The sequence below is a fragment of the Podarcis gaigeae genome (assembly GCF_964106915.1).
Source record: "Podarcis gaigeae genome assembly, chromosome: 5".
In the NCBI taxonomy this organism is placed as follows: Eukaryota; Metazoa; Chordata; class Lepidosauria; order Squamata; family Lacertidae; genus Podarcis; species Podarcis gaigeae.
Window position 1 is genome coordinate 16,923,880 of NC_139681.1, and position 26,628 is coordinate 16,950,507.

The 26,628-nt window shown below is 45.1% G+C and overlaps 2 protein-coding genes and 1 pseudogene across 6 annotated transcripts in view; 1 reads left to right on the plus strand and 2 right to left on the minus strand.

Annotated features, from left to right (window-relative positions):
• Positions 1–229: 229 nt before the first annotated feature.
• Positions 230–12,645, minus strand: LOC310844370 (dual specificity protein phosphatase 13B-like). 4 transcript variants are annotated; one of them, XM_083738555.1, is made up of 6 exons: positions 12,198–12,645; positions 10,378–10,638; positions 8,955–9,112; positions 8,637–8,842; positions 5,412–5,632; positions 230–2,787 (listed from the first exon to the last, which is right to left on the minus strand). In XM_083738555.1, exons 4-6 carry the CDS (start codon positions 8,795–8,797, stop codon positions 2,576–2,578), a joined length of 594 nt encoding a protein of 197 aa, XP_083594681.1. In that variant the 5' UTR covers positions 8,798–8,842; positions 8,955–9,112; positions 10,378–10,638; positions 12,198–12,645; the 3' UTR covers positions 230–2,575. The 4 variants fall into 4 exon arrangements, with proteins under 4 accessions (XP_083594681.1, XP_083594682.1, XP_083594679.1 ...); XM_083738556.1 differs by lacking the exons at positions 8,955–9,112; positions 10,378–10,638 and adding an exon at positions 10,671–10,826; XM_083738553.1 differs by lacking the exon at positions 8,955–9,112 and having other exon boundaries at positions 12,198–12,631.
• A 4,575-nt stretch (positions 12,646–17,220) lies between these two features.
• LOC310844385 (dual specificity protein phosphatase 13A-like) lies at positions 17,221–26,155 on the minus strand (annotated as a pseudogene). The gene is made up of 3 exons (XR_014568695.1): positions 25,971–26,155; positions 18,987–19,206; positions 17,221–18,222 (listed from the first exon to the last, which is right to left on the minus strand). The product of XR_014568695.1 is annotated as a dual specificity protein phosphatase 13A-like (transcript).
• The window catches only part of SAMD8 (sterile alpha motif domain containing 8), a 39,643-nt gene continuing 39,138 nt past the window's right edge, over positions 26,124–26,628 (plus strand). The window contains exon 1 of the mRNA XM_083738440.1: positions 26,124–26,209. The gene's annotated coding sequence lies outside the window, so the exon portion shown is untranslated. The remainder of the gene's footprint in view (positions 26,210–26,628) is intronic.

Consider the following 26,628-nt stretch of genomic DNA (forward strand, 5'->3'; position numbering starts at 1 on the left):
GTTTTATACAAAAGCATGTACAAAAACCCTTTAAAAGCAAATTCCATTCTCATCTCATCCATAATATGCCTTCACTTGCCTGGCTTTGGCTCATTTGATTTTGTTTTAATGTTTAAATGGTGTGTTTTCTTAATGGCCACTTCTCCATTACAGGAAACTTCTTTAGAGGATAGAATAGTTTGTGATCCCTTTATAAACTGCATATTGGCAATCAAAAACAAACAGAAAATTTCCTATCTGTCCAGCTTTCTATTTTTATTGAAATAAAAGTACCCACCCCCCTACTTGAACATTTTTCAAACAAAATGAGCATGGATGAAAACCAGATATCTAGCATGTGAATCTGTTGAATGAGTTGGATCTGGACCTTTGCTTGACCAGTGCAGTTTGCAAAACACAATCTGAGCCCCTTCAGAGAGCAGGTAAACAAGCAGTAAACAGTGAGGAGGAGGAAAGCAGAGCCGGGGAGCTCCAGGGCTTGTCATGCTGGAGTTTGGGCCTTGGGAGATGCTCCTTGTGTGCTTCTGTCGAAAAAGTTTCTTCTCCCTCTCTGATAATCTTCTTTGACGATCACACGTAGCCAAGTAAGTTTGTCTTCCATGAACACGGTTTTACCAGTGAGTCCGTAAGTTACCGTCGAGGCCTGTTCTGGATCCACACGTCCTTCCACAGTGGGGACACAGGTTTCCGGGTGGGAGTTGATCACGGTGAGGGTGTGCCAAGCATGCCTTCCTCTTAGCACATTTCTCCCTTTTGTGCTGAGTTCAAGCTTCTTCAAAGTCCATGACACCTTTGGTAAAGGCTGTTCTCCCATTGGAGCGCTCACAGGCCAGTGTTTCCCAGTTGTCAGTGTTTATACTAATTTTTAAAGATTTCCCTTGAGAGTCTGTAAACCTCCTTTGTTGACCACCAGCATTACGCTTTCCATTTTTAAGTTTGGAATAGAGCAGTTGCTTTGGAAGACAATCAGGCATCCGCACAACATGATTGGTCCAACGAAGTTGATGTTGAAGAATCACTGCTTCAACACTGGTGATCTTTGCTTGTTCCAGTACACTGGCATTAGTTCGCCTGTCTTCCTAAGTGATGTGTAAAATTTTTCAGAGACACCATTGATGGAATCTTTCGAGGAGATGGCATTTATAAGTGGTCCACATTTCACAAGCATACAGTAAGGTTGGTAGTACAATAGCTTTGTAAACAAACATTTTGGTTTCCCTGCGAATGTCCTCTGCACTTCGGTCAGGAGAAAGCTGCACTCACAGAGCCCAGGCGACGCTAGATTTATCTGTGATAATACTGGGGTCGGTGCTTATCCAATGATGCCGAATGCCAGGAGAGTCAGGACAGATGTGCAGGAGTGCTTCACACAGCACATAGCTGAGATCCTTAGCTGCGGGTCATGCAGAATATTGGCACCAAGTTGGACATGGGTAGATGCCAGGGCAATGAAGCCACAGCACAGGTGACCACAATTGTGGGCAAAGTTGTATCATGCTTGCAGGATGCAGCATCAACTTGCAAATTTGGTGGGAGACAAAATGTGGGCAGGACCTGCAGCACATCGATGCCTGTGCATATTTGACCACATGTTTGGATGGAGGCTAAGGAATTAGCCTCATTCAGGGAGCAAATATGCTGGAAACAGTCTGGGTAGACCTAGGTTAAAATTCCTTTTTCAGCCACAAGGCTCGGTGGGTCATCACCAACCCCCCAGAGTAGTTGCAAAAACAGAACAGCAAAATCACCTTGTGCTCCCCTGAAGAAGGCTAAGATATTTATGTAATAAATCCTGGAGTTCTCCATTCTGCAGCCTATATTTAACTGCAACACATGACCTGTTTTTATTGCCTTTCTCCCTCTTTTTCTGCTTCTACCTCTATCAAAAAGACAATGATGATGGCATAACCATTCTATGGCCTTTTAAAGGTGTGTGGGACGGGGACAGTTATTGGTTTGCTTTTGCTTGGATTATGTATCTTATGATCTCATTTTGTATTTTTCTGTTGTGAACCACCCAGTGATCTTCGGATGAAGGGTGGTATACAAATTAGGGTTGCCGCATGTCCTTTTTCCCCAGGACGTCTTCTTTTTCAGAGGTAAAATTTCTGTCCGGATGGATTTTTTGAGTTTACCAAAATGTCCAGGGGTGGGGTGGGAACAGACTACTTTTTGTGTTGCATATGCAGTAATAGACAGCCAAATGCAAAACATAGACATACTGTGTGAATTTTGCGTGATGCAGGAAAGGACCATGCCCTTGTTTTTGTATTTTTTGAAGGGACATTGTAGAATGCACCTGTTCCCTCACTCCCTCACTCCTTGCCCCTTGCCCCAGGTGCCGGCAAATGTGTCCTCTTTTTCGCTCTTCAGATTATGGCATCCCTAAATAACCAGTGTGATCCCACTCAAGTCCAGCAAACCAATGTTGTACTCTATCATTTATCATGCAAAGCTAGAAGTGGAGGACACTGGCCATCTAGCGTGTTGTGTGGGATTGAAGTAAAAGCTTCCAAATTATTCCAAATTGAGCACTGGTGCTGCAGCATTGCCTGTCTTTATCACTATGTTTTCCTCAGAGTGCCAAGGCACCTCTCTTCTCATTATTTAATCTGATGTCCAGGGCTCGTAGCTGGATGAGGAACCCTGTGTTTGGGCAGATCCCTCGGTTTGAATCCACCGATTTTAAGGCCTCCACGAGTGTCATGTTTTCATGGATCATCAAATAAGCCAGCACTAAAGTGGCTGAGCGGCTTAACCCCATGGCACAATGGACAAATACCTTGCCTGCAGAGAAATAACAAAAGAACAGCATTTAACTGATGTGGAACATAGAAGGTTAAGACCAGCGCTTCCCTCCCCACCCCACCCCAGCCGGAACTCATTGCAACTCAGTTCCGGCTCCTCTCAGGTGAGTGCCATTGCCATTATAAGAGAACAAGGAAGGTGTTCATTTTGAGTTCTAGCACCTCTTTTTCTAGAAAAACAGCACTGTTTAAGACATTCAAGCTTCAGGGCTCCCAAAATTTGGTCCAATACTGCGGACAGGCCACGTGGCCTCCACACACAGCAGAGGTTGGGCTAGGCCCCTGTCTCATCAGGAAGGCCCTGGCCGCATCACGACCCCCGGCCGGCCAATCCGGTCAGCTGGGGGGCGTGGCTTACCCCTTTTTAAGCAGCTGCGCAGCCAGGGTGTAGGAATAATGGAGGATGACAGGAGGTTGGCTGCAGGTGAGCGGTGCAGGAGCAAGCTGGCAAGCATGCTCCAAGCAAGCTGCCGCCTAGCTGTGCAGAGGCTCCTTTTATTAACAGAAGTCAACAATTGGAAACAGCAGTGAAACCACTCTGAACATGACGTAGTTCCATCTAAGCACATTTCCAGCGTTATCAAATAGACGTGTTAGCAGGTGTTTCCCTAAAATGTTCCCCAGTACTTGATTTCATCTGTGTCCCTGGTCATGCTCCAGCTAAGCGTTATGTCTAGTAACCAAATCTGTGAGAGGACAAATGGTCAGGGGGAAAACCCTGTTTGCTAGCCAAGAGGCCACAAGTTTGTGGAGCATGGGTGCAAGGCTCCTTGGCACGCTGTGGCATGCCGGGTGCGAGGTGTGCCTCAGCACAAGCAGAACCTTACTCCCACAAAGGGGATCTCCCTTCTGGTTCGCCCTCTTTTCATGTGTTCATCACATTGGCCTTGCTATGGATTTCAGTTGGTCGCCATTAAGGGGCCTGGTAGGAATTTTTCCACTTGGCAAATTGGCACGGGCCATTTGGTTTTCGCCTACCTTGTAGCAATCGTCACAACTTTTGTAAGGTTTGTCGGTTAGGCATTGGTAAAGCCTGGTTTGGGGGAAGGGAGCTGTGCCCATCACCTGCCCCTCCATTTTAAAGAGTATTCTGTTAAAGGAATCTGGGGGTCGTGGTTCCTGTCCAAAGCTCGGGTGGAAGCTAGGGCCATGGCACGACCTTCCAGTGACCCTGGGGGAGCTCCGAGTTGGTGTGCATCAGCAGGGCTCCCCCTACTGGTGGTTTAACCCTTGTGAGACTTCCTGTATGGTGGGCGGGAGTCAGATATAGTCGGTTCAATTCCGATGCCTAAGCCAATACCACTCACATTCTGTAACCAATAAAGTTGTGGTCTAAATTTTGCCCATTAACCTCATACAGTATACGGTGTCCATATGCAATTATTCAACATAAAGGGGGAGGCCTCGGGGCCTTGACATGCAGTAGTAACTGTGGGGAGGATTTCTCTCCCTGAAGGTACACCCGTCTGAAGATACCCTGGAAAACCATTGAAGAGTCCATGACGGAGGCAGAACGAGACTCTATACAACACCCAGGGCCAATGATGAGATGCAGCTCCTTCTGCTAATTCTATGTACTGGTGGTGAGCTTAAAAGCCCTGTATTGGGCTATCATAAAAAGACATCTACAATGAGACACGAGTTACACATGTTTATGTAAAGTCAGCATTGGCCAATGAGAAGGTAAAGATCAAGGTAAAGGATGCCTGGACGGTTAAGTCCAGTCAAAGTCCAGTCAAAGGTGACTATGGGTTGCGGTGCTCATCTTGCTTCAGGCCGAGGGAGCTGGCATTTGTCAACAGTTAGTTTTCTCGGTCATGTGGCCAGCATGACTAAACTGCTTCTGGTGCAACGGAACACTGTGATGGAAACCAGAGCGCACAGAAACGCTGTTTACCTTCTCGCCACAGCGGTACGTATTTATCTACTTGCACTGGCGTGCTTTCGAACTGCTGGGACAGAGCAATGGGAGCTCACCCCATCCTGTGGATTTGAACTGCCAACCTTCTGATCGGCAAGCCCAAGAGGCTCAGTGGTTTAGACCACAGCGCCACCCGCATCCCTACAACGAGATGCTTGAGTTATGCATGTTTATGTACAACTTTGGCCAATGAGAAGATAGGTGGTTAATCAACTTTAAAAGTTATCAGACTGATTGATATAGCCCAATAACTTTTTATATAGGATTTGGGAGATGGGAATAACTTCCTGCTTTTTTCCAAACTAGCCCTGCTTCTGCACCTTCAACTTCGGCCAGACACGGAGAAATTAATCAAGCAACGCTTTCCATGCCGCTATCACTACCCTAGGAAAAGTTTCACCTGCTCCAGTGCTAAGCTGCCATCAAACACATAGGAAGAGGTTCCTCAAAGAGTGACAACCCCACATGTGCCACTCCTCCTCCTTTCCTGGAGATCTAGTATGGGGAAGCCCATCCCTGAGCAAGAAAGACCAATTAAGCAAAGCATCCTTAAGTAGCTTTAAGCCCTTTGCTAAATGCGGCAAGATTAAAGGGAACAGCAGCAGCTTTGGGCCCACGCAGCTGGCAACCGAGTGCCTCTCGCATCTCAAAGGCCGTTTCTCCTCCCTCTATCTCCCTCTTACCTCCTGTAGCCTTCAAGGCATTGTGGATGAAATTCGCAGCATCCTGGAAGAAGACGCTGATATCAAACGAGGTGTCGTCAAACGCCTGCACCCCGTAGTACTCGATTGGCAGGTCTCTGTAATATTGAGCGCCTGTGTTGATGTTGTATGGCCCGTCTGCTGCGTTGAGGATGTGGGTGATGCCGAGGCTCTGCAGAATGGCTTTGCTTCGAGCTGCCCATCTGTCAAAAGATGATAAAGGGTTGCTGCGGCTGTGGCTGCTCCTGTTCCGTGTTGACATGGGCTTATTTAAGAGGCCTCTTGAGCCTCAAGGAAGCAAGAAGCAATGAGCACCTGCGTCTCATCTCTAATTCATAGCACAGTCCCTGTTTACCGGACCATGGCTCCTCACAACCTGCTCCGTCAGGCAGAATCAGTTTTAGGGCTTCCCTCCCTTGCCAATAATTTCTGTTCTCCCTCTTTCTTTTGGACTACAGGTCTCTCTGTGTTATGTTCACAATTCAAAGTGTTGGTGATGACTTTTAAACCCCTAAACGGCCTCGGTCCAGTATACCTGAAGGAGCGTCTCCACCCCTATCGTTCAGCCCAGACACTGAGGTCCAGCTCTGAGGGCCTTCTGGCAGTTCCCTCACTGCAAGAAGTATAATTCCAGATTTGGGAGACCAAAGCCACCTTCCTTAGTTGGAAGTTGCATTTTAGGTAGTGATATTTTTGGTGGCCCATAGGCACGATCTAAATAGTTGATTTATTTTTTAGAAGTAAGATTTGGGAATATGTATTGGTAATCCTCTAAGAATGTATAAAAGCTTTGGAACAATATTCATTTTGAGGACATTAACCTTTCCCCAAAAGGGAAAGGTTTAGAGGTCCCCACCTTTCAATAGCAAAAGAAATCTCATTTATAATTTGATTCAAATTTAATTTTACAATTTGGTCTATATCTGATGAAATCATTATACCCAAGTATTTAATAGAGTCTTTGCACATCTGAAATTGATGGTTTCTATACAATGTAGCCCTTGGCCCAATTGGTAAAATTGGGCCAAATTGACTGGGGAAACTGAGTGGGGTATAAATATATTATTATTACTACTATTACTATTACTATTACTATTACTATTACTATTACTATTACTATTACTATTACATTGCCCTTACTCGTCTCCTACCCTCCAACATTTATCCATTGAAAATAGGGACGTCCTAAGGAAAAGTGAAACATTCCAGGGTCAAATCAGAAACCGGGGTGGCTTCTGTAAATCCGGGACTGTCCCTGGAAAATAGGGACACTTGGGAGGGCTACTTTCCCTTTTCACCCATGAGGCAAGGCATAGGCACCAACTCTGAGGCACCCAGGTCCCTACAGCCCCCCTAATACAGTAAAATATTTGAGGCCAACGGGGGCAGATTTAGGGGTGCACAAAGGGTGCTCAGGCACTGAGTTTGCTGGATTTGGGGAAGGAGGCATGAGGGTTCAGACAGGGTCCTAAAGTCCTCTCACCTGCTTCCCAAAGGACATGTATGTGTCTGCGACAGAGAGCAAAAGAGGTTTTCCTTGGCAGTGGAGGGACTATGTATGTGTGTGCAAACAAATTGGGATCTGAACATTTAAATTCCACAAAATGTAATAGTTTTATGTAAAGTAACTTTACAGTGGTACCTCGGGTTGCAAACACCTTGGGTTACAAACACTTTGGGTTACAGACTCCGCTAACCTGGAAGTAGGACTGAAGCCTTATTTACCTAGGGATCCATCAGCCTCGCCATCCCCGGACCTTGGAGGGAACAAAAGTACCAGGAAAGCAAAATCTTCTTTGGAGAAAAAGTTTATTAAAATCTATGCACAGAGACAATCTGTACATAGAGACAACCAGCAGGATACCTCCTGAAAGCTGGCTGTAAAGAAATACATTTCAGCAAGCCTTCTTATACCTTTTGAGCATTTCCCCCCTCCCATTCCTTCCTCAAATTTTCCCAATCAGCTGGCAAATGTTCAACTTATTCCCTTATATGGCACATCTATCTGCTGGCTAAGCACTTCCTCATACATGTCTTTCTGCTAGCTAAGCACTTCCCCATACGTGTCTTTCTGCTAGCTAAGCACTTCCCCATACATGTCTTTTCTTATCTTTGCATTACTTAAGACAGGAAGCGTATGGCAGGAAACATGGTGATGATTTGCCGTGGAAGAAACTAAAAAGTTTTAAAAATTAGTTTCTTCCATTAGATTCACAAAATGTTTAGGGGTATGCATCCCCCTAGAAACCACCTTTTTGCCAAGGCACCCAAACATGGTTTGTAGTTTTGAAATATGAAAACAAATGCATGTTATAAAAGACAGAGTGAGACCTCTTTGGCAGGCTGGTTAAATTTGCAAACAGCTGCAATTTTCTGGCTAGCTGGTAAGGCAGGAAGCTGGACTCTTGACCTGCCTGAGTTTAGCAAACACCCATTGTTTGGTAATGCCGCAACTGCAAAAACAGGATTAGTAGAGGAATTTACTGCAGGAAATATTTGAGAGCAACCCTTACAAGGTACAATGGTACAGAGAAGGTAGAGAGAAATCCTTCTCATGCCCTGCATGTATGTCTTGCATTTCTAAAAATATTTCTAAAAATATTTCTAAAAATATTTCTAAAACAGGTAGCACAAAAACAGGAAACAGCTCCCAGTCTGCAGAGCTGAAAACAGGAAGCAGCTTCTGGCCTACAGAGTTGACGCATTTGCGGTTTTCTGCCTAACCAGAGCTTTTAGCTTCTTTGCCTTATTAACCCTTCCTTCTCCCTTCAGGACCTTGAGTTAAGAACTTTACCTCAGGATGAGAACAGAAATCGTGCAGCGGCAGCGGGAGGCCCCATTAGCTAAAGTGGTACCTCAGGTTAAGAACCGTTTCAGGTTAAGAACGGACCTCCGGAACGGATTAAGTTCATAACCAGAGGTACCACTGTATATTTTAATTGTATTTGATTGTAATATTATATTTTAGTTGTACTTAGGTTGATCTGTGTTTTTCCCTTTTCAAATGAGCATTTAAAGGTTATATCGGTTTTAATTTGTCCGTATTTCTGATAGAAAGTTGGTTTATAGAACCAGTTTATACTAGTCTATTTTGTGGGATTTGGATGTTGAGATCCCAATTTGTTTGCTGCTATTTTATAGGATTTTTAATCTTCTGCTCTCCTTATGACTGGTAAGTAACAAGATGCAATCCTTCCGTTTCCTTACGCGTCTCCAAGGTAGAGGTTTGGCCACACTTGATCCACATGGTTGTCAGATCCTCCTCTGCTCCAAACTAGCCTCTGCAATTCAGAAAGTGCTGGTGTCTCATAACGGCTTCGACTTTCTGAGTTTTGATTCTTGGAGGAGCCGTTTCCAGCATGGCTCATACCTGCTTTTGTGTTTTCATGAGCTTCAGATGTAACTAAAATGGCCTTTGGGAAATGAGAGAGAGACGGGGGGTTAAAAACTTTGTTTAAAACCAAGGTTCCCACGGGGGGGGGTGCGTTTATTTTTAAGGGGGGCAATTTGGAAGCTTGTTTATACCAAGTTAATGGCCTTTTAGGCTTCCTCCACATGAATAGGAGCCTGTCTTCAAGGGCAGCCCCCGGTAGAGTGTATTCCAGTAGTCCAAGCAGGAAAAGAGCATGGACACCTGAGGTCAGGCAACCTGGTTCAGAAATGGCTGTGGTTGGTCAACTAGCCTATTTTTTAATAATAATAATACAGTGGTACCTCGGGTTAAGTACTTAATTTGTTCCGGAGGTCCGTTCTTAACCTGAAACTGTTCTTAACCTGAAGCACCACTTTAGCTAATGGAGCCTCCTGCTGCTGCCGCGCCGCCAAAGCCCAATTTCTGTTCTCATCCTGAAGCAAAGTTCTTAACCTGAGGTAATATTTCTGGGTTAGCGGAGTCTGTAACCTGAAGCCTATGTAACCTGAAGCGTATGTAACCCGAGGTACCACTGTAATAATAATAATAATAATAATAATAATATATTCAAAAGTTACAATACAGCTTTGTCCACTGCCATAATTATCACAGAATGATCACTCCAATCCTCAATCCCATTTCACTGCTGGCTTGCTGAATATCCTCAATAGGAACGCAACTGGCGTAAGTTGGCCATGAAGCACTCCTATTACAGAAAAGTGAAAAGTTTGAATCCAGGTGTGCTCCCAGATTATGAACTGGATTCTTTGAGGGGAGCATAACCTCTCTCAGAGTAGGATGTGCACCTAAATTCTCAGACACATGAACCACCCACTCACAGCACTTCTGCCCTATCTGGGTTCAGCCTCTGTTTATTGAGCCCTCCGGTCATCCCATCACTGCCCAAGGCACCTGTGCAACACCTTCACGGCCTCTTCTGTTTCCAGTGGAATGGAGAGATAGACCTGTGTATCGACAGCATGCTGATGACACCATGCTTCAAATCCCCAGATGGCAGCTCCCAACACTTTGATACAGACATTAAAGAGCATAGGAAACAGAGTGGACCTTTGTGGGACCCCACAGCCCAAAAGCCATGAGCCAAGCAATGACCCCCTGAGAGTGACGATGCAGGTAGGAGCAGAACCGTTTTAATAAGCGCCATTGATAATAAGCGCCGTTTTAATAAGCTACCAGTTCCTCCAGTCGCTCCAGTGGAACACCATGGTCAATGGTGTGTCTTCTTGAGAGGGCAAGAAGAATCAACAAGATCACACACACCCCTGTCTCTCTCCCTATAGAGATTATCAATCCGGGAGACCCAGGCCATTACTGGGCCTGATACCAGGGCTGGAAGAGACCTAGATTCTCTCCAAGCATACCTGCAGCTGATTTTCTACAACCATGAAAGCAATATTAGAGACTGGATGGTAGTTTCCCAAAACCTCTGGATCCAGAGAGGACCTCTTTGAGAGGGAGTATACCACTGCCTCTTTCAAGGTGGTGGGCATAATTCCCTTCTTGTTACCATTGTACCTCTTTGTGACGACTTATTCTGTCTTCTTTTTGCAAGTTCCTTGGACTCTCTTCTGGGCTTCCTTGTGTTCACTGTGAGTGATGTGTTCCCAGCCTTCCTCCTCCTCCTCGCTCTGTTTCTTTTTTTAGTTGCCTACATCCAACACGGGGATAAACAGCGCGCCTTCTCTGCGAGCTTGTGGATTAAGTTGCTGATACTCTGTTATTTTAAGTGCTTGCGGTTTTAAGCTTCGCTTCAAGCAGCGTGGGCCGCTTTGCATCCTGTAATTGGAGGAGAAAGAGGGAAAGAATACCTTCTGGGTAACTGCAGGAGTTTCAGGGTGAGATTACACCAGCTGCAGGAGACTGAAGATTATGAAAATTCAAGCCGGGATGAGGCTTGTGGCAGAGGTGCTCCCCAGGGCTTCCTATCCATAGACGGAGCAGGATTGGGCCAGCCTCTCAGCATCCTGTCGTTGAGTTAGCAAAATAATTTCAGCAAGTATTTCGTGGCATTGCAGAAGGTTAAAAGAGAGCTCCTTGCAAGATGGCCTTCTGCACTGCTACTAAAATACAAAGGCTATTAACAGAAAAAGTGGATCGCTGACGCCAGGTTACCTTTTGCAGTATGGTTTTTGTGCATGCATTTGTGCTTCTTGTCTCAAGCGCGCATACCTACCAAATGTTGTGATCCACCCATAACATGTAGGATGCTGGTGGCGCTGTGGTCTAAACCACTGAGCCTCTTGGGCTTGCCGATTGGAAGGTTGGCGGTTCGAATCCCCATGACGGGGTGAGCTCCCGTTGTTCTGTCCCAGCTCCTGCCAACCTAGCAGTTTAAAAGCACGCCAGTGCAAGTAGATAAATAGGTACTGCTGCGGCAGGAAGGTAAACAGCATTTCTGTGCACTCTGCTGTCCGTCACGGTGTCCCGTTGTGTCAGAAGCAGTTTAGTCAAGCTGGCCACATGACCCGGAAAGCTGTCTGTGGACAAACGCCGGCTCCCTTGGCCTGAAAGTGAGATGAACGCCGCACCCCATAGTCGCCTTGGACTGGACTTAACCATCCAGGGGTCCTTTACCTTTTTTTATAAAAAAAAACTTAACTAGTAAAAGTAAAGGTAAAGGGACTCCTGACCATTAGGTACAGTCGTGACTGACTCTGGGGTTGCAGCGCTCATCTCGCTTTATTGGCCGAGGGAGCCGGTGTACAGCTTCCGGTCATGTGGCCAGCATGACTAAGCTGCTTCCGAAATGCCGTTTACCTTCCCGCCCAAGGGGTACCTATTTATCTACTTGCACTTTGACGTGCTTTTGAACTGCTAGGTTGGCAGGAGCAGGGACCGAGCAACGGGAGCTCACCCCCTCGTGGGGATTTGATCTGCCAACCTTCTGATCACCAAGTCCTAGGCTCTGTGGTTTAACCCACAGCGCCACCCGCGTCCATTGAGGAAAGTTGTCACTCGAGTGAGCTTCAAGGAAGCAGCTTGCCAGTCTAGTCTTCCTAAGCATCACCCAATGTCTGAAGAGTGTGAATCCTTAACAAGCCAACCCCTGGTCTTCAGTGATGAATTTTTCCTCCTGCATGCGGCCATCTCGACCCGTGTTCTCCTAGCAAGTCACATATGGTCGAGCACAGTGAAGTCAAACTACTTGGCCTGGACTGATCGAAAGCATATGGTAAGAGTACTTATCAGAATGGTAAATTAGGCCAATACGAATATCCCCATGCTGCCGAAGAGGGGCTGAGGCAGGGAGAGAGTGGCTTGCCTAAATATTGCCTAATTGACTAGAGATTTAAACCAGGTCCCCCAGTCCACACTCTTAAAGGAGACAGACTTACTGCGTCATGCGCTGAGCTGTTCAAGACCATCTCAAATTTGATGGCCTCTTCTCTCTGCCCCCTCCCCCCATCCCATAAGTCTTTGCCAGTGCCTTGTCATTGCCTAAAAATATTTCATTTTACAAGGCAGCCGTGGAGAACAGATGCTAGAGATTGCATTTTGGCCACTAGATGTTGCTCTGCAACCGCATAAGAAATGAGAGGAAGCAATAACTGAAATGGCTGCTCTCGCATACATCAATAATTCCCCAATTTCAACACTGATAGCATGGCCTCCCTTGTTGAGTGTCCCTGTTCATTGTTAATATGTAGGTAAGATCAACAGAGCTCTGAAAATTAGAATTACAGTACCCGACGAAAGATAGAATTCTGTGGGTCCTGGTCATTCTTGAACTTTCATTTGCTGTGAAGCCCATTCTGTGGATTCGTAGATTTAATTGGACCACTATAAAACTTCTGCATTTACTGTTTAAACTAAAAGAAATATGACTTCAGTTTATTTTTCTGTATCTCTCTGTGTTTCCTATCCTTAACACTGTAATGTCATGAATTTAGATTAAGATGGGTGCCAGATCCACCCTAATCCCCCTGCTATTTCCTAGACTTTACTCTTTCTTTTGCTGCACCCTATGTGTGCTGAATGACTACATCCCCGCCCATGTCTATCTAAAGGTGACTAATGGCAGGCACTGCAAATGACTCAGATGGCCGAACTGGAAACTGGCGTATCGTGTTTGCTTGGAGGCCACCACAGAGCTGGCAAATACATGGGTGTGGTGGAGGGAGAGCATGGCTTGGGTGGTGTGGCAGGGAAATTGTGAACAGTTCATGGGCAGAGAAAGCATGACTCAGACACAGAATTGGCAGGCAGCTTTAAAAGCCATAGGTTCTCATCATACTCTTTGTTCATTCGCTTTTCTCTCTTTTTGGGTGCAATGCTATTTTGAGCAAATGGCTTGATTTTAAAACTTTTTAATCAGCGAGAAGGCTGTGGCGTTTGCCCGTTCATGTGAAAATGTTTGAACAGGGGAGAGAGAAAGGGTTAAAAACGTAGACCAATAGGAAAGCCGAAGGCGGAGCCTACTTGTTTATAAAAGGGCGTAGCCTGAGGTTTGTTAGTGTTGTTGGTTGGTTTTACTGGGTTGGTTGGTTGGGACAGGCAGTTGGAAATGCAGTTGGCAGGCAGTTGGAAATAGAGAGACAGGGCAGTGGGTTCTTGTGTGAGGGGAGGTAGAAGAGATAGAGAAAGGATAAACTAAGACTAAGAAGGTAAAGAGTAACAATGTTTGGAAAGCAGTTAAAGTTTGTTTGTGTCTGAAATAAACTACAGTGGTACCTCAGGTTAAGTAAGTAATTCGTTCCGGAGGTCCGTACTTAACCTGAAACTGTTCTTAACCTGAGGCACCACTTTAGCTAATGGGGCCTCTTGCTGCTGCTGCACCGCTGGAGCACGATTTTTGTTCTCATCCTGAAGCAAAGTTCTTAACCTGAAGCATATGCAACCCGAGGTACTCTTCTTTGTTAATGTGAGAACCTGACTGAGACTAAGTGATTTACCGGGGAAGACCTGGTTGGTGGTAGGGGATTAGTGGTCAATACAGTGGTACCTCGAGTTACATACGCTTCAGGTTACATACGCTTCAGGTTACAGACTCCGCTAACCCAGAAATAGTGCTTCAGGTTAAGAAGTTTGCTTCAGGATGAGAACAGAGATTGTGCTCTGGCAGCGCGGCAGCAGCAGGAGGCCCCATTAGCTAAAGTGGTGCTTCAGGTTAACAGTTTCAGGTTAAGTACTGACCTCTGGAACGAATTAAGTACTTAACCCGAGGTACCACTGTAGTCCGTGAGAGGACCGGGGCCTCCGTACAAACCTTATCAAGAAAGCAGGTCTTTAACATTGTGGGTTTTTTTAATACAAGTATTTTCAAAAGAACAGGCAAGAAATGTCACTGCAGCAAAGTCATTTGCCCTTATCTTCTTGCAAATCTTTTAAGAGTTCTCTAGTGCTTGTAAAAGAAAAATAAACAGGGTGTTGTCGTTGCTTTTTAAAGAGTTCTTCGAGTAGTGCCAGCTAGGTTGTAGGGCAGGGGTGATCTGGCAGACATTGTCAAAATCCTTTTGGGATTATAAAGTCTCCCAAAGCTGGAAAGGTCCAATTTATAAAAACAACAATAGACTCAAATATACCATATTTTTCAGTGTCTAAGACTAGGTTTTTTCCTAATAAATTATGTCAAATTAGGGGGCGTGTTATACACAGGTAGTGCCGAGGCCATTTCCTTAAATCTGAGTCCCCCAAAATAGGGGGTGTCTTATAGACGGAAAAATATGGTATATGTCTATTTGCTGTTTTGCTCATGATGGGACTTGTTTATTGCTTTTATTGTTCTGCGATTATTATTATACAATATCTTAATGTTTCATCGGTGTTAGCCAGCTGGAGAACACTGTTTCTGGGTGCCATATAAACGCTGCTTACTAAATATTAAAGTTGTTAATAAAGTTTCCCAGCCTGAAAAAATCCAGGCAGGGAAAAGTCTCTGACAGACAAGACGAAGCATCTCACAATAGCGTCTGGGGTTTTGATGAATGTTAAACGATCCTTTAGCCTTGAAAGTAAAGAGGATAACTTCTCCCTAGGCAATGGCTATTCGCGCCAGTAGTAAAAGGAGGATGCCGGGGTACTACTAATTCTGTAGTGGTTTTGAAATGTTCTAGCTGCTCTGGGCCACAGTGATACAGAGCAGAGATATTTACAATGCCAACCATCAGTTGTGGTGTGCATCTGACTGCACTGTGCAACGGGTGCAGGGCACCTATATGCCTACTGATATTTCAAAAAATCCAAAGACTTACGGCCAAATCCAGTGGGAAGTTCTCTAGAGCAAAGCCTACAGGAATGAATTGGAGCTGTGTTTGATCAATAGGGCGAAGAACTTTCTGCCACTGCGCTTTAGGCTCCTTTCTCCTGCAAACCAGAAGTCCCTATCCAAAATTTGCCATCACATATTCCCTGTCAGGCTTCAGGGAATCAGCTTCCTCCCTCCCGTGGCAGTAGATAAGCAGAACAAAGGAAAAGGAGTCTTCTTACCAGTTAGAAACTTTAATAATCACAGCGAGAGAACAAAGAACCCATCTCCTAGTGTGGCGGTGCTCCGAGTTAAGGATCACACCCCCTTAAGTCCCTATTAATCCACGTCACTTCTACATGTTGAAATCTGAGCTTGTACCCTCTGTGCTTTCTGTTCTGCCACTTTCTCAGCTCTTCTTGACCTTGGGGAGAGCGGAGGAATGCTGTTCAGAGACAGTGAATCTGTTAACCCTCTCTCTCCCAGTGTTTCTTCTCCTAGCTGTTTCCCATCCAGTATTTCCCAGCTTCTGCCTTCTGAACTATGCCCCTCTGCAAACCACTGTTCCAAAGCTATACTGTCCTTTTGCTCCTGGGAAGATCCAGGAGCAGGAGCAGGGGGAGGTTCCCACCATTCCTCCTCAGTGCAGCCCTCCTCAGCACGGTCCCCGACATTCCCTTATCTTGATCCAGAAGGAGTTCCCTTTTGATGCGCCAGAAAAGGAAGGCATCCAAAGCAGCCATTTCTTCCCAGGAGATATGTTCCTGGAGCAACTGGGACAGGGGACAGTGCCAGGCACAGCAAAACCAGGCAGGTAATGTGCCTTGGATGAAGACTTTCCTGTCCGCTCTTTTGTGTGTTTGCAGCAAGTGCAAATGCAACTTGATATGCACTAGGGGGAAATGAACTCGCTGCCTTTTAAGCCACGAATGTGTGCCTAGCCTTTGGTGGCACAACGCAGGCTGCCCAACACCCACAGCTCTGTCATCTTAGTGATGCCACCTGAGGTGTCCACCTCACTACCTCATGGAAAGACCAGCCCTGTATTTCCCCGGTATTTAACACCAGTCAGATTAAATCAAATAAACAAGGAATATTCAGTGTTATGATGGAGGGGATGCCAGGAAACCAGGAATTATGTTCACGTGTGGTGGGGGTGTAAATATGTACATTTTTTTATTTTATTTTTTGCAAAAAGTGTTTAAGGAGATAACAGAAATCACTGGGTGAAAGCTGGGCGAAAGTCCAGAGGTAGCATTATTATCAATTTACGATGGGGTGGAAGGTTCACAGGCTGTGAAGAACTTGCTCACAAATTTATTGACCGCTGCACGAATTGCTTTAGCTAGGAAGTGGAAGGGGCAAGGAAAATGTTGAATAGTGGGTAGACATGGCAGACGACACAGCGATTTCTCCAAAGCAGCTCTTTATTTTGTAAGCTGGAATAGAAACTGAACAGCAAACAGCTCAGCCGGCCTGCTTTTATAGGCAGCCAGCTGTCAACATTGTAGTAACAACAACCCAGGGTTTCCCCTAAAATAACTGACGTGGACCTGAGTGAAAACTACCTACAGTATCCCCCTGCTGGCCTAGGGTGAGAACTTCAGTACATAACAGAAAATATAAAATGGAAGAATGGTATAAAGAGGTGTGGGATATTGCTGTTAATGATAACATGTGCCATTAAGGTAAGATGGGGAATCCTCAAATGATTTTGAGGAGGTATGGAAGGTGTTTGTAGAATTTGTACTGTTAAAACGGAAAGGCGGTAAAACCACCGCAAGAGGTGTTGAATTTTTGGGAGGTTGGATAGTTACAATGGAATGGTCTCAGTGGTGGGGTGCACATTTTTACTGTTATTTATTTATGATTATAATTTTGTGCATTAAAAAAAAATCCATCCCCAGTAACACATTACAATTTGAGATCTAAATGCATTCCCATTTTTAAGATAACTATTAATTCAGCTCAAAGGGGTTTCCAGTAGTAATGGTTAGGGTTCAAAAAGCTCCTTACAATCTTATACATAAAAAAAATTGTCCAGTAGCAACATGAAAGCTTATACCAAGAACAAACTTAGTTGGTCTCTAAGGTGCTACTGGACAATATATATATATATATTTGTCCAGTAGCACCTTAGAGACCAACTAAGTTTGTCAAAACACACACACACATATATATATATATGTTTTGACTGCTTCAGACCAACACGACCACCACCTGAATCTTATACATTTCTATCTAAATATAATGACTTATCTTTGCAAAGTTGTAAGCCGGGATTAGGTAAAGGTAAAGGTACCCCTGCCCGTATGGGCCAGTCGTGTTCGACTCTAGGATTGTGTGCTCATTTCACTTAAGAGGCTGGGAGCCAGCGCTGTCCGGAGACACTTCCGGGTCACGTGGCCAGGCTGACGAAGCTGCTCTGGCGAACCGGCACCAGAGCAGCACACGGAAACACCGTTTACCTTCCCGCTAGAAAGCGGTACCTATTTATCTACTTGCACTTAAGGGTGCTTTCGAACTGCTAGGTGGGCAGGAGCTGGGACCGAAAGACGGGAGCTCACCCCGCCGCGGGGATTCGAATCGCCGACCATGTGATCGGCAAGTCCTAGGCGCTGAGGTTTTACCCACAGAGCCACCCGCGTCCCTTATAAGCCGGGATTAGTGAGATGCTATATGTGAGCACTCTGAAAAATCTGAAAGCTGCATGTGAGATGCTCTATGGGGGCACTGTGGGCCCTTCTCAATCTTATAAGCTTCAAATTCAATCTCCCTTAAAGAAAATTCAAGCGCCTAACCAGCATCTAAATGTTCTACATGTCAAGGTCCGCTCCAAACTAAGCATTCGAAATTCCTGTCAAGATAAATAACACGGCCTCAGGCTTAATTGCTGAGATTGGCAGCGGAAACCAAGTCCTCTGTCAGATGTTGTCACTTTGTCGTTTTGCTTTCTTCTTCACGTTACACAAGCTGACATAGCCTGATCTTGTACCGTAGCTCCAGATCTAAGTCTTGCAGCTGTTTCAGGAACCCTCGGTTCGGGGAGATGGCTCGATTCTGCAGGACCTTTCCAACGGCATCAGCCAGGGAGAAATTCTGACAGATCATGAGGTAAGCCAGAACCAGGGCTGCTGATCTGCTTCTGCCTAGAATGCAGTGGACCAAGATCTTTCCTGGAATGGAGATGAAATGATTTAAGAAGAGAGCAACTGGGAACTCCTTTGAGCTCCTCCAGTAGGGGATTTTTGGGGTTCCTAATTTGTATTAAAGCAATCCAAATTGTCAAGAGGCTCTGAAGCTCACTGGGTGACCTTGGGCCACTCATTCACTCTGTCTCTCAGTCTGACCTATCTCAAAATGGTTGCTTGTCTGCCCTGGACACCAGCATCCCATGCTATGTTGCTGCTAATACCTAAAACCTCAGTGCAGCAGTTCCACCAGGGCAGGCACTCACCGTTTGATAATAATTTTTTTATTAGTTTTCAATTACAGTCCAATAATAGCTTAATTATAACAATGCCAATTTATAATACAATTACGAATACCAATCGTTCAAATGCCAAATTATATAATTTAGGTGGCCCCCTGCATGCTAGAATTGATGGTTTGATGATTACTTCTGCGTTCCAAAGTCTTATTAATTTCAATTACATTCTGGTCAAAATAATAATCCCTTATACAACAACGGCAATATTAATAACTTCTATTTGTGTTGACACATTAAATGATTTATAAAACTACAAGGGAGGCGCTCAAACTATATCCTTGTTCTTCCTGTGTGTGGCAGTTATTCTGACCATGGTGTTTCTTCCTGTCCTTGTAAAATGTTTTGTCTATCTTTTCCTGGTTGTTGCTGTTCTCCATCATGCCTTGGGCGGAGCTAATATCCCATTGTTGTTTCAGAAACTTCTCCATTGCTCCATCCCAAGGCACTCACCGTTTGGTACACTTAGGGCTTTGGTGATGAATTCGGAGGCAGGGCGGAAATGTACGCTGAGGTCAAAGTCTGGGGAGTCTTCTGCTGCTATTCCATAGTAATGGAACTCTGGTCCGTAGAACGTTTGGTTTCCTTTGCTTCCCCAGGCAGCGTGTGCCGCATTCAGTATGTGAGTGATACCCCGTTTCCTTAGCTCTTCCTTGTTGTGTGCCACTGTGTGCTGCCGGGAAACAGATATGAAAGTGGGCAGGTGAGCAGAAATGAATCCCATGTCCTTATTTATTTATTACATTTATATACCATCTTTGGGACGCGGGTGGTGCTGTGGGTTAAACCACAGAGCCTGGGACCTGCTGATCAGAAGGTCGGTGGTTTGAATCCCTGTGACGGGATGAGCTCCCGTTGTTCGGTCCCTGCTCCTGCCAGCCTAGTAGTTCGGAAGCATGTCAAAGTGCAAGTAGATAAATAGGTACCAGTCCAGCGGGAAGGTAAATGGCGTTTCCGTGCGCTGCTGTGGTTCGCCAGAAGCAGCTCAGTCATGCTGGCCACATGACCCGGAAGCGGTACGCCGGCTCCCTCAGCCAATAAAGCGAGATGAGCGCCGCAACCCCCGAGTCGGTCACAACTGGACCGAATGGTCAGGGGTCCCTTTACCTTTATACCATCTTTATCGTCCAAGCATCTCAAGGTGACTTACAGGGTTCTCCTACTCCCCAATTCACCCTCACAACAACCCTGTGAGGTTAAGCTAAGAGATGGTGACTGGCCCAAGGTCGCCCAGTGGGCTACATAGCTGAGTGGGGATTTGAACCCTGATCTCCCAGGTCCAACACTCTCACCATTACAAGAAGAAGGCAACTTAAACTGATGGAATTTGCACAGCTTGCAGATCTAACATATAGAATAAGAAAGCAAGAAGAACATACGTTTAGAGAAGATTGGGAAATGTTTATTGAATATATGGGGGAAAATTGTGTCTATTTGAAAACGCTAGCAGCATTAAGATAAATTCAACAGTGTAAATAAGTTTTGGTGGATGCAATAATGGAATACTGAATGGTTTATGTAAAATATGCAAGGATTTATGTTGTGCAAAATGAACCACGGAAAGAGAGGAAGGGAAGTCATTGATATTTTAAGGTTGTTTAAGTGAATATTCTAAAATGTAAAACAGAAATTTAACAAAAATTATAAAAACAAAACCAAAAACACTCTATCCATTATGCCATGCTGGCTCATCTTATCATAGTGCAAACAGTAATACAGGGCTTAGTTTCCGACGAATGAGAAAGTGTTGGATATTGATTATTGATTTATTTATTTAAACAAAATGTAAGAAGAGCATAGTGAGTGCATATGCATTTCTTTCAGCAGGCAACGCAGCTGCTAATCCCACTTCAAATTCCTAGAAAAATATCATTATCATTATCATTATTGCCACAGCTCCCAGACCCAAAGCTACATCTTCATTTTTTCTGAGGTCTGGTGGGCTAAGTCTTTCCTGTGGCAGGCCCTGTCCCGTGGAACTGCCTGCCAGCAGAGGCTTGGTAAGAATCATCCCTGCCTACTTTCAGATACCTGTTTAGAAAACTGCTATTTAGATACGCCTCTGAAACATGAATTCCTTGCCCCCAACCAATATTTTTTCTAAGTGCTTCTCCTGATGTTTTGGTCCCACATTCTAAGTGTGGCGTATGTGGTTCTTCCATACATGTTATCCTCACATGGGACGTGGGTGGTGCTGTGGTCTAAGCCACTGAGCCTCTTGGGCTTGCCGATCAGGAAGGTCAGCGGTTTGAATCCCTGCGATGGGGTGAGCTCCCGTTGCTCTCTCCCAGCTCCTGCCAACCTAGCAGTTAGAAAGCACACTAGTGTGAGTAGATAAATAGGTACCACTGTGGCAGGAAGGTAAACAGCATTTCCGTGCGCTCTGGTTTCCATCATAGTGTCCCGTTGCACCAGAAGTGGTTTAGTCATTCTGGCCACATGAGCCGGAAAGCTGTCTTTGGACAAACACCGGCTCCCTCAGCCTGAAGCGAGATGAGCGCCGCACCCCATAGTCGCCTTTGACTCCTCACAACAACCCTGTGAGGTAGGTTAGGCTGAGAAACTGTGACTGGACTTTCCCCCTCTGAAATCATAAAGGGCAAGAAAACCATGTTAAGATATCTGGGCTTCAACTTCTTCGGAAGCCTGTGACTGATCTTTTGTATATAGCACAATGGTCTCTTAATCGAGATTTGCAGGATTTTCCTGTAAAGGCTGATGCAATAGAGGGCACACTTTGAACCGCTTATCTGGATAAACCTCCTCCAGTATGGACAATCACATTCGAAGGGCACAGATATCACCATGTGGCATCATTTGCACAGGGCATTCTCTGTGTCCTGCCGTGAACTGCTGCTGAGCTGCACTTGGCACAGATGAACGGTTTTCTGAGCCGAGGGCTGTGGATAATGTTTTCATATAGATGTAATCATAATTTCATCTGGACAGGAAGGGCACACACACAGAAAGTCGCCATCCTTCCTTTTGAAACAGATGTTGCATGTGAAATGTGCCGATTTTATACTAGGTTTACGTCTTCAGAATGAAGACAGGCTGCACTAACAGAATCGCTGTTTGGATTTGTTATTTTATTTCCATAACAGGGAAGGCTTCCTTTCATTTGTGGCTCCTTGAACATATGGACAGGGTACGGTCCTGATGTTATGACAATCCAGTGGATTGCGTAAGCTTCCCCTGGCAGGATCTCATCCGATACTTATTTCAAAATGATTGCCACTGATCCGAAAGGGTTGTGCTTTCAGCATCTCTTTCCGTCCTATTGATAATGTCAGGGAAAGTTTAAATAGAGTGTAGGGTAGGATCAAATTCCAATAAGGCAGATCTGCCTAGAGTAGTATGAATCACTGAATCAGAAATCTACATTTCATAAATTAATACTGACGTATTCCAGTGAGGCAGTTTTGCTGCAACTTATGAGAGTCCTGCAGCTTCGTAAACACTAATAAGATTTATTGAGACAGAAGCATTTGTAGTTAGAGGTTCTTTTTTCAGATGCTGAAAACGGTTGGTCTTAGATAGCAGTTTCCCCTTTGTCCCATCCTTTCTAGACGTGGGCTGAGCAGTTTTGCAATTGTTCTGCTGATTTCCCCTGGAAAACACACTTTTTACCGCTGAATTGGAATGAACAGAAATTCATGGAAAACACAATTGCTGTTTACATACCCTCCAGCATTTCTCTGATGAAAATAGGGAGGTCCTAAGGAAAAGCAGGACATTCCGGGATCAAATCAACTGATGATTTCCTTCTATTGGTCCACAATAGAAAGTGTTCTCTCATACTGTATTATGGTGTGGTACGCTCGTTTGACAGAAGGTCCCTACAGAGGGTGGTGAAGACAGCACACGATATCATGGGCTGTCCCCTGAGTCCGCTAGTTGTTATCACAGGAGAGCGAGGAACATTCTCAGGGATGATTCACGCCCTGGCCAGCACCTTTTTAATCTCCTGCCCTCGGGCAGGAGATATAGACGCATGATAAGCCATACCAACAGGTTAAAGAACAGTTTCTTTCTGTGGGCCGTGAGGCTGCTGAATGGAAGACAGCAACATTGCAGCTGATGTTTGGAGTTGGTGGTCATATGACAGCACACAGAGTGTAACAAGGACTGAGAGATTGGGGGGTGGGCTCATTTAATCTCACTGTAAACAAGTGGTACAGTGACAATAAAGTATTTCTATATTCTATATTTCTATAAATCAGAAACTGGGACAGATTTTGTAAATCTGCGACTGTCCCTGGAAAATAGGGACACTTGGAGGGTCTGTGTTTGGTCCAAGTCAGTTGTAAACTACAGGGAAGCAGCGAGGCAAACGGAAGTTACACAAATTAGATTAAGATATACAAGTAGAAAATGCAGCAAGAAAAACCCTTTACAATGACAAAAGGCCAAGGAAAGATACAGATAGTAGCAGATGCAAAATACATATGAATACGAGATCCAAAGAGAATGGGTGTGATTCTTCTGCAACTGGCCGCACCTGATTGTAAATGAGTATAGGAAAAATAATACACACTCCCTAAAATGGGACAATTACTCCAGATCTCTACCAAGTCTGAGTTCCTTTAGTTGCTAAACTAATGGAGTCTAGCTCAGTAGCTTCTTGCTGGAAACTTCTCCCCCCCCCCCCTTTCTTAAAGTAATATTTTCTATTCCATAGGGTAGACTTCAGTGTGGTCAGATCTACTTAATTCTATTAACAGTGGATTTGTCTGAATGCTGGCCAACACTAGCTTTTAAATGGTCAGATGAATTAAATAGTCTAGGAGCTTGCAGAGGGAAAGGTTCGGTGACAGGGTATAACTCTTCTTTCCGATAAGAGGCTGAGGCGGCAAAAATCGGAGGAACCTGGATGATTTATTTAGCAAGCTTGGAACATGTGGTCCTAATGAATTATTGCTGCTCACTCATGAGACGTTTTGAACAATAGCAGGCGCTGCATTGACATCTTAAATAGCACAGCTTTATACAAAATAAGCTGTTAGCACCTAGTTACAGGAAGTGACTGACAATTGAGCCAAATGATGTGGGCAGGATTCCTGCGGGTTGGACTAGATGACCCTCGGGTGCCTTCCAACTTCCAACGTTTGTGAATCTATGGGACTGGGGCATAGGGAACTAATGCGCCATGGCCATGTGTGTTTGTTGCTGCGGTTGAGTGATAAGGGAGCTCCTCTGTGGAGTCTGCAGCAGAGGTTTGAGTGCCAGGTGCTCCACCTTTTGAGGCCCTAACAGTTCTCCCTTCCACTGTTGGAGCTTGAAATATTGTCTCCAGCTTCCCAGCTCCATGTCCTGTCGAGTACTATAATAGCTGATGGAGTGGGGGCCTGGTAGTATCATTGAGTACCGTATTTTTTGCTCTATAGGACGCACATATCCCCCTCCAAAAATTAAGGGGAAATGTGTGTGCATCCTATGGAGTGAATGCAGGCTCCTTGGCTTCAGCGATAGCAACACGAAGTCTCCGAAGCGCAGAGGGAGCACTCCCTCCACGCTCCGGAGGCTTCGCGTTGCTTTCGCTGAAGCCTGGAGAGCGAGAGGGGTCGGTGCGCACCAACCCCTCTCGCTCTCCAGGCTTCAAAGATAGCCGCCTGAAGCCTCTGGAGCGCAGCGCGAGTTCCCGCTGTGCTCTGGAGGCTTCAGGTTCCTTTTGCTGAAGCCGAGAGAGCAAGACTCTCCTGACTTAGGCAGAGAGGGAAAGCTGTGCAGCGCCCCTTTAGCCAAGCGGGAGGAGAAATGGAAGGGGCTCTGTTTCTCCTGCCGCTTTGCTGAAGGGGCGCTGAGCAGATAAGGGGAGATTTTTTTCCCTTGTTCTCCCCTTCTAAAACAAGGTGCGTCCTATGGTCGGGTGCGTCCTATAGAGCAAAAAATCCGGTATGTTTTGCAGTGTTGGACGGGGCTGTTGGGGAAGTGCTCTGATCATCCCAAAGTCATTTGCTGCTTGCATTTTGGCTTACCATGTGGCTGCCTCTGCCCCTGATTGGTGACTCTGCTTCCCATCCTGGGTTGAGTGGGCGTCAGAGAAGACGGGCATGCAGCAGTGGCATTTCTGTGATAACGGCGTGTATAGGATTGCTCAACCCAGACAATTTGATAGGGGATAATGTAACTTGGAGAACTTACGGTCACATGACACCGTATCCAATTTGCAAGAACATGGAATGTTATTTTTTTAGTTACCCTTTAGTTTCTGTAGGCTTCAGGTCAACTGAAATATTAGTGCGAAATCCATCTGCACCGGAATTTAGAATGATACATTATGACATGTGTCAGTTGCCACGACGGGACTGGACTCTAGTGTGTTTGCTTCTCAGAACGTCTGCGTTCAGCCATGTGACTTCTTGCAGATATCTAAATCATTTAACTCTCTATCATCTTTCCTTGAAAACAGAGGCTCAGTCTAGTGGTTGCGTATCCCTTTCAAGAGCAGAGGTTGGGATCAGTTGAGCACAGTATACTCTATGCCATTTTCTACCTCAGGGTTCAGATCTGATTTTTTTATGCATCAGAGGTTGACAAGCGCATGCTAACTGTATAATTAATCCACCGTATATTTGCCAATATAAAATGCAGATAATCACTCCAGAGGATTATACTTTCTAAATACAGAGGAGGATAAAACAATATGGGTTGTATTTGTAAATTGCATATGGATAGAGCAGCGAATTCTCGGTGCGTAAACACATAACTAATCAATAGAATATTCAGACATATAATCTGTAACCAGGCCCACAGCTAGGGTTCCTGAGAAACTCAACCTTCAATTTAGAAAGTCCATCACCGCTCATGTTTCTTGAAGCCGTGCATTTTAAATTCGCCAGTATAAGGTTTCAGTAGCCACTGGAATTTCTGTACTCTGCTAGGCTACCTCACTCGTTCGCAGATTTCTCAGTTTGAATACCTTGTCTACATTCCTTGCATCTTTCTCCACCTGTCTAGATATCACACCTTGTTCTCATCCAACTGTAAATTCTTTTTTTAAAAAAATTGTATCTAACATAGGACATACTGGGCACCCCAAATGCAGAGGGTGGTTTGCATCACTTGGGTGTAGATAGGACAGGTATTCTGGGCAAAGAAAGTGGGTTCCTTTGCTAGAATTTAGATTTTTAGTTTTAGCACATAATAAAATATATTATCTTGTGTCTCTGTGAGAGGACTATCTGTGCTGTTCCTGCCCCAGTAATATACAGATTTTTGTAATGTGCTTTCTGTTAGGAAGGTTGTCCAGGAATCCCCACCCCTGTTGAACGACAGAGAAAAACAAGGGAAACTCTTTTCAGACTTTAACTTCAGCCTGCACAGATCTGTCCTCCGTTAGCAATGTGAATTAATTGGTTATAACATTACACTGCTGTACAGTACCTTCCTTTTACCCCATGCTCAAGCCGCGGCTTCGTTCCGGGTCACACTTACATGTTGCCTATATAAAGATTGGGCCACACTTCATCTATCTCATTTAATTCCATCCTGCAGCTGTCCATCACATGCTCCAACTCTTGGACGGAGGGTGAGGCGGATCTGCGGCTGTTCATTTTGCAGAAGGAGGCGGTCGTCTTTGGAAATGGATCATCCGCTGTCATGCAATGATACATGGTCATTGCAGAGCCCCAATTAGCTCCAGTTACCTCTTGACGTTTGACAGGGAGAAGCAGGTGCGCCTCTTGAGAGATGTCCCCTTTTCGTCCCCTGCCCACCCCCATGCCCAATGTGGGAACAGCCTTTGCTGACACGGCAGCCCAAAATGCAATAAGCACGAGTGGAGATCAACATCCTATTTTTCCTCTAAAAGGGAAAAAATAGTTGTTTTGAGTTGAATTATATTATTATGTACTCCTCTGAAGATCGTTATGGAAGATCGTAGAAGTCTGAAGGGTCCTGGAAAGTGATTGAAAGTGGTACCTTGGTTCTTAAACTTACTCAGTTACAGAAGTCCGTTCCAAAACCAAAGCGTTCCAAAACCAAGGCATGTTTTCCCATAGAAAGTAATGCAAAACGGATTAATCTGTTCCAGACTTTTAAAAACTCCCAAAACAGCAATTTAACATGGATTTCACTACCTAGCGAGACCATT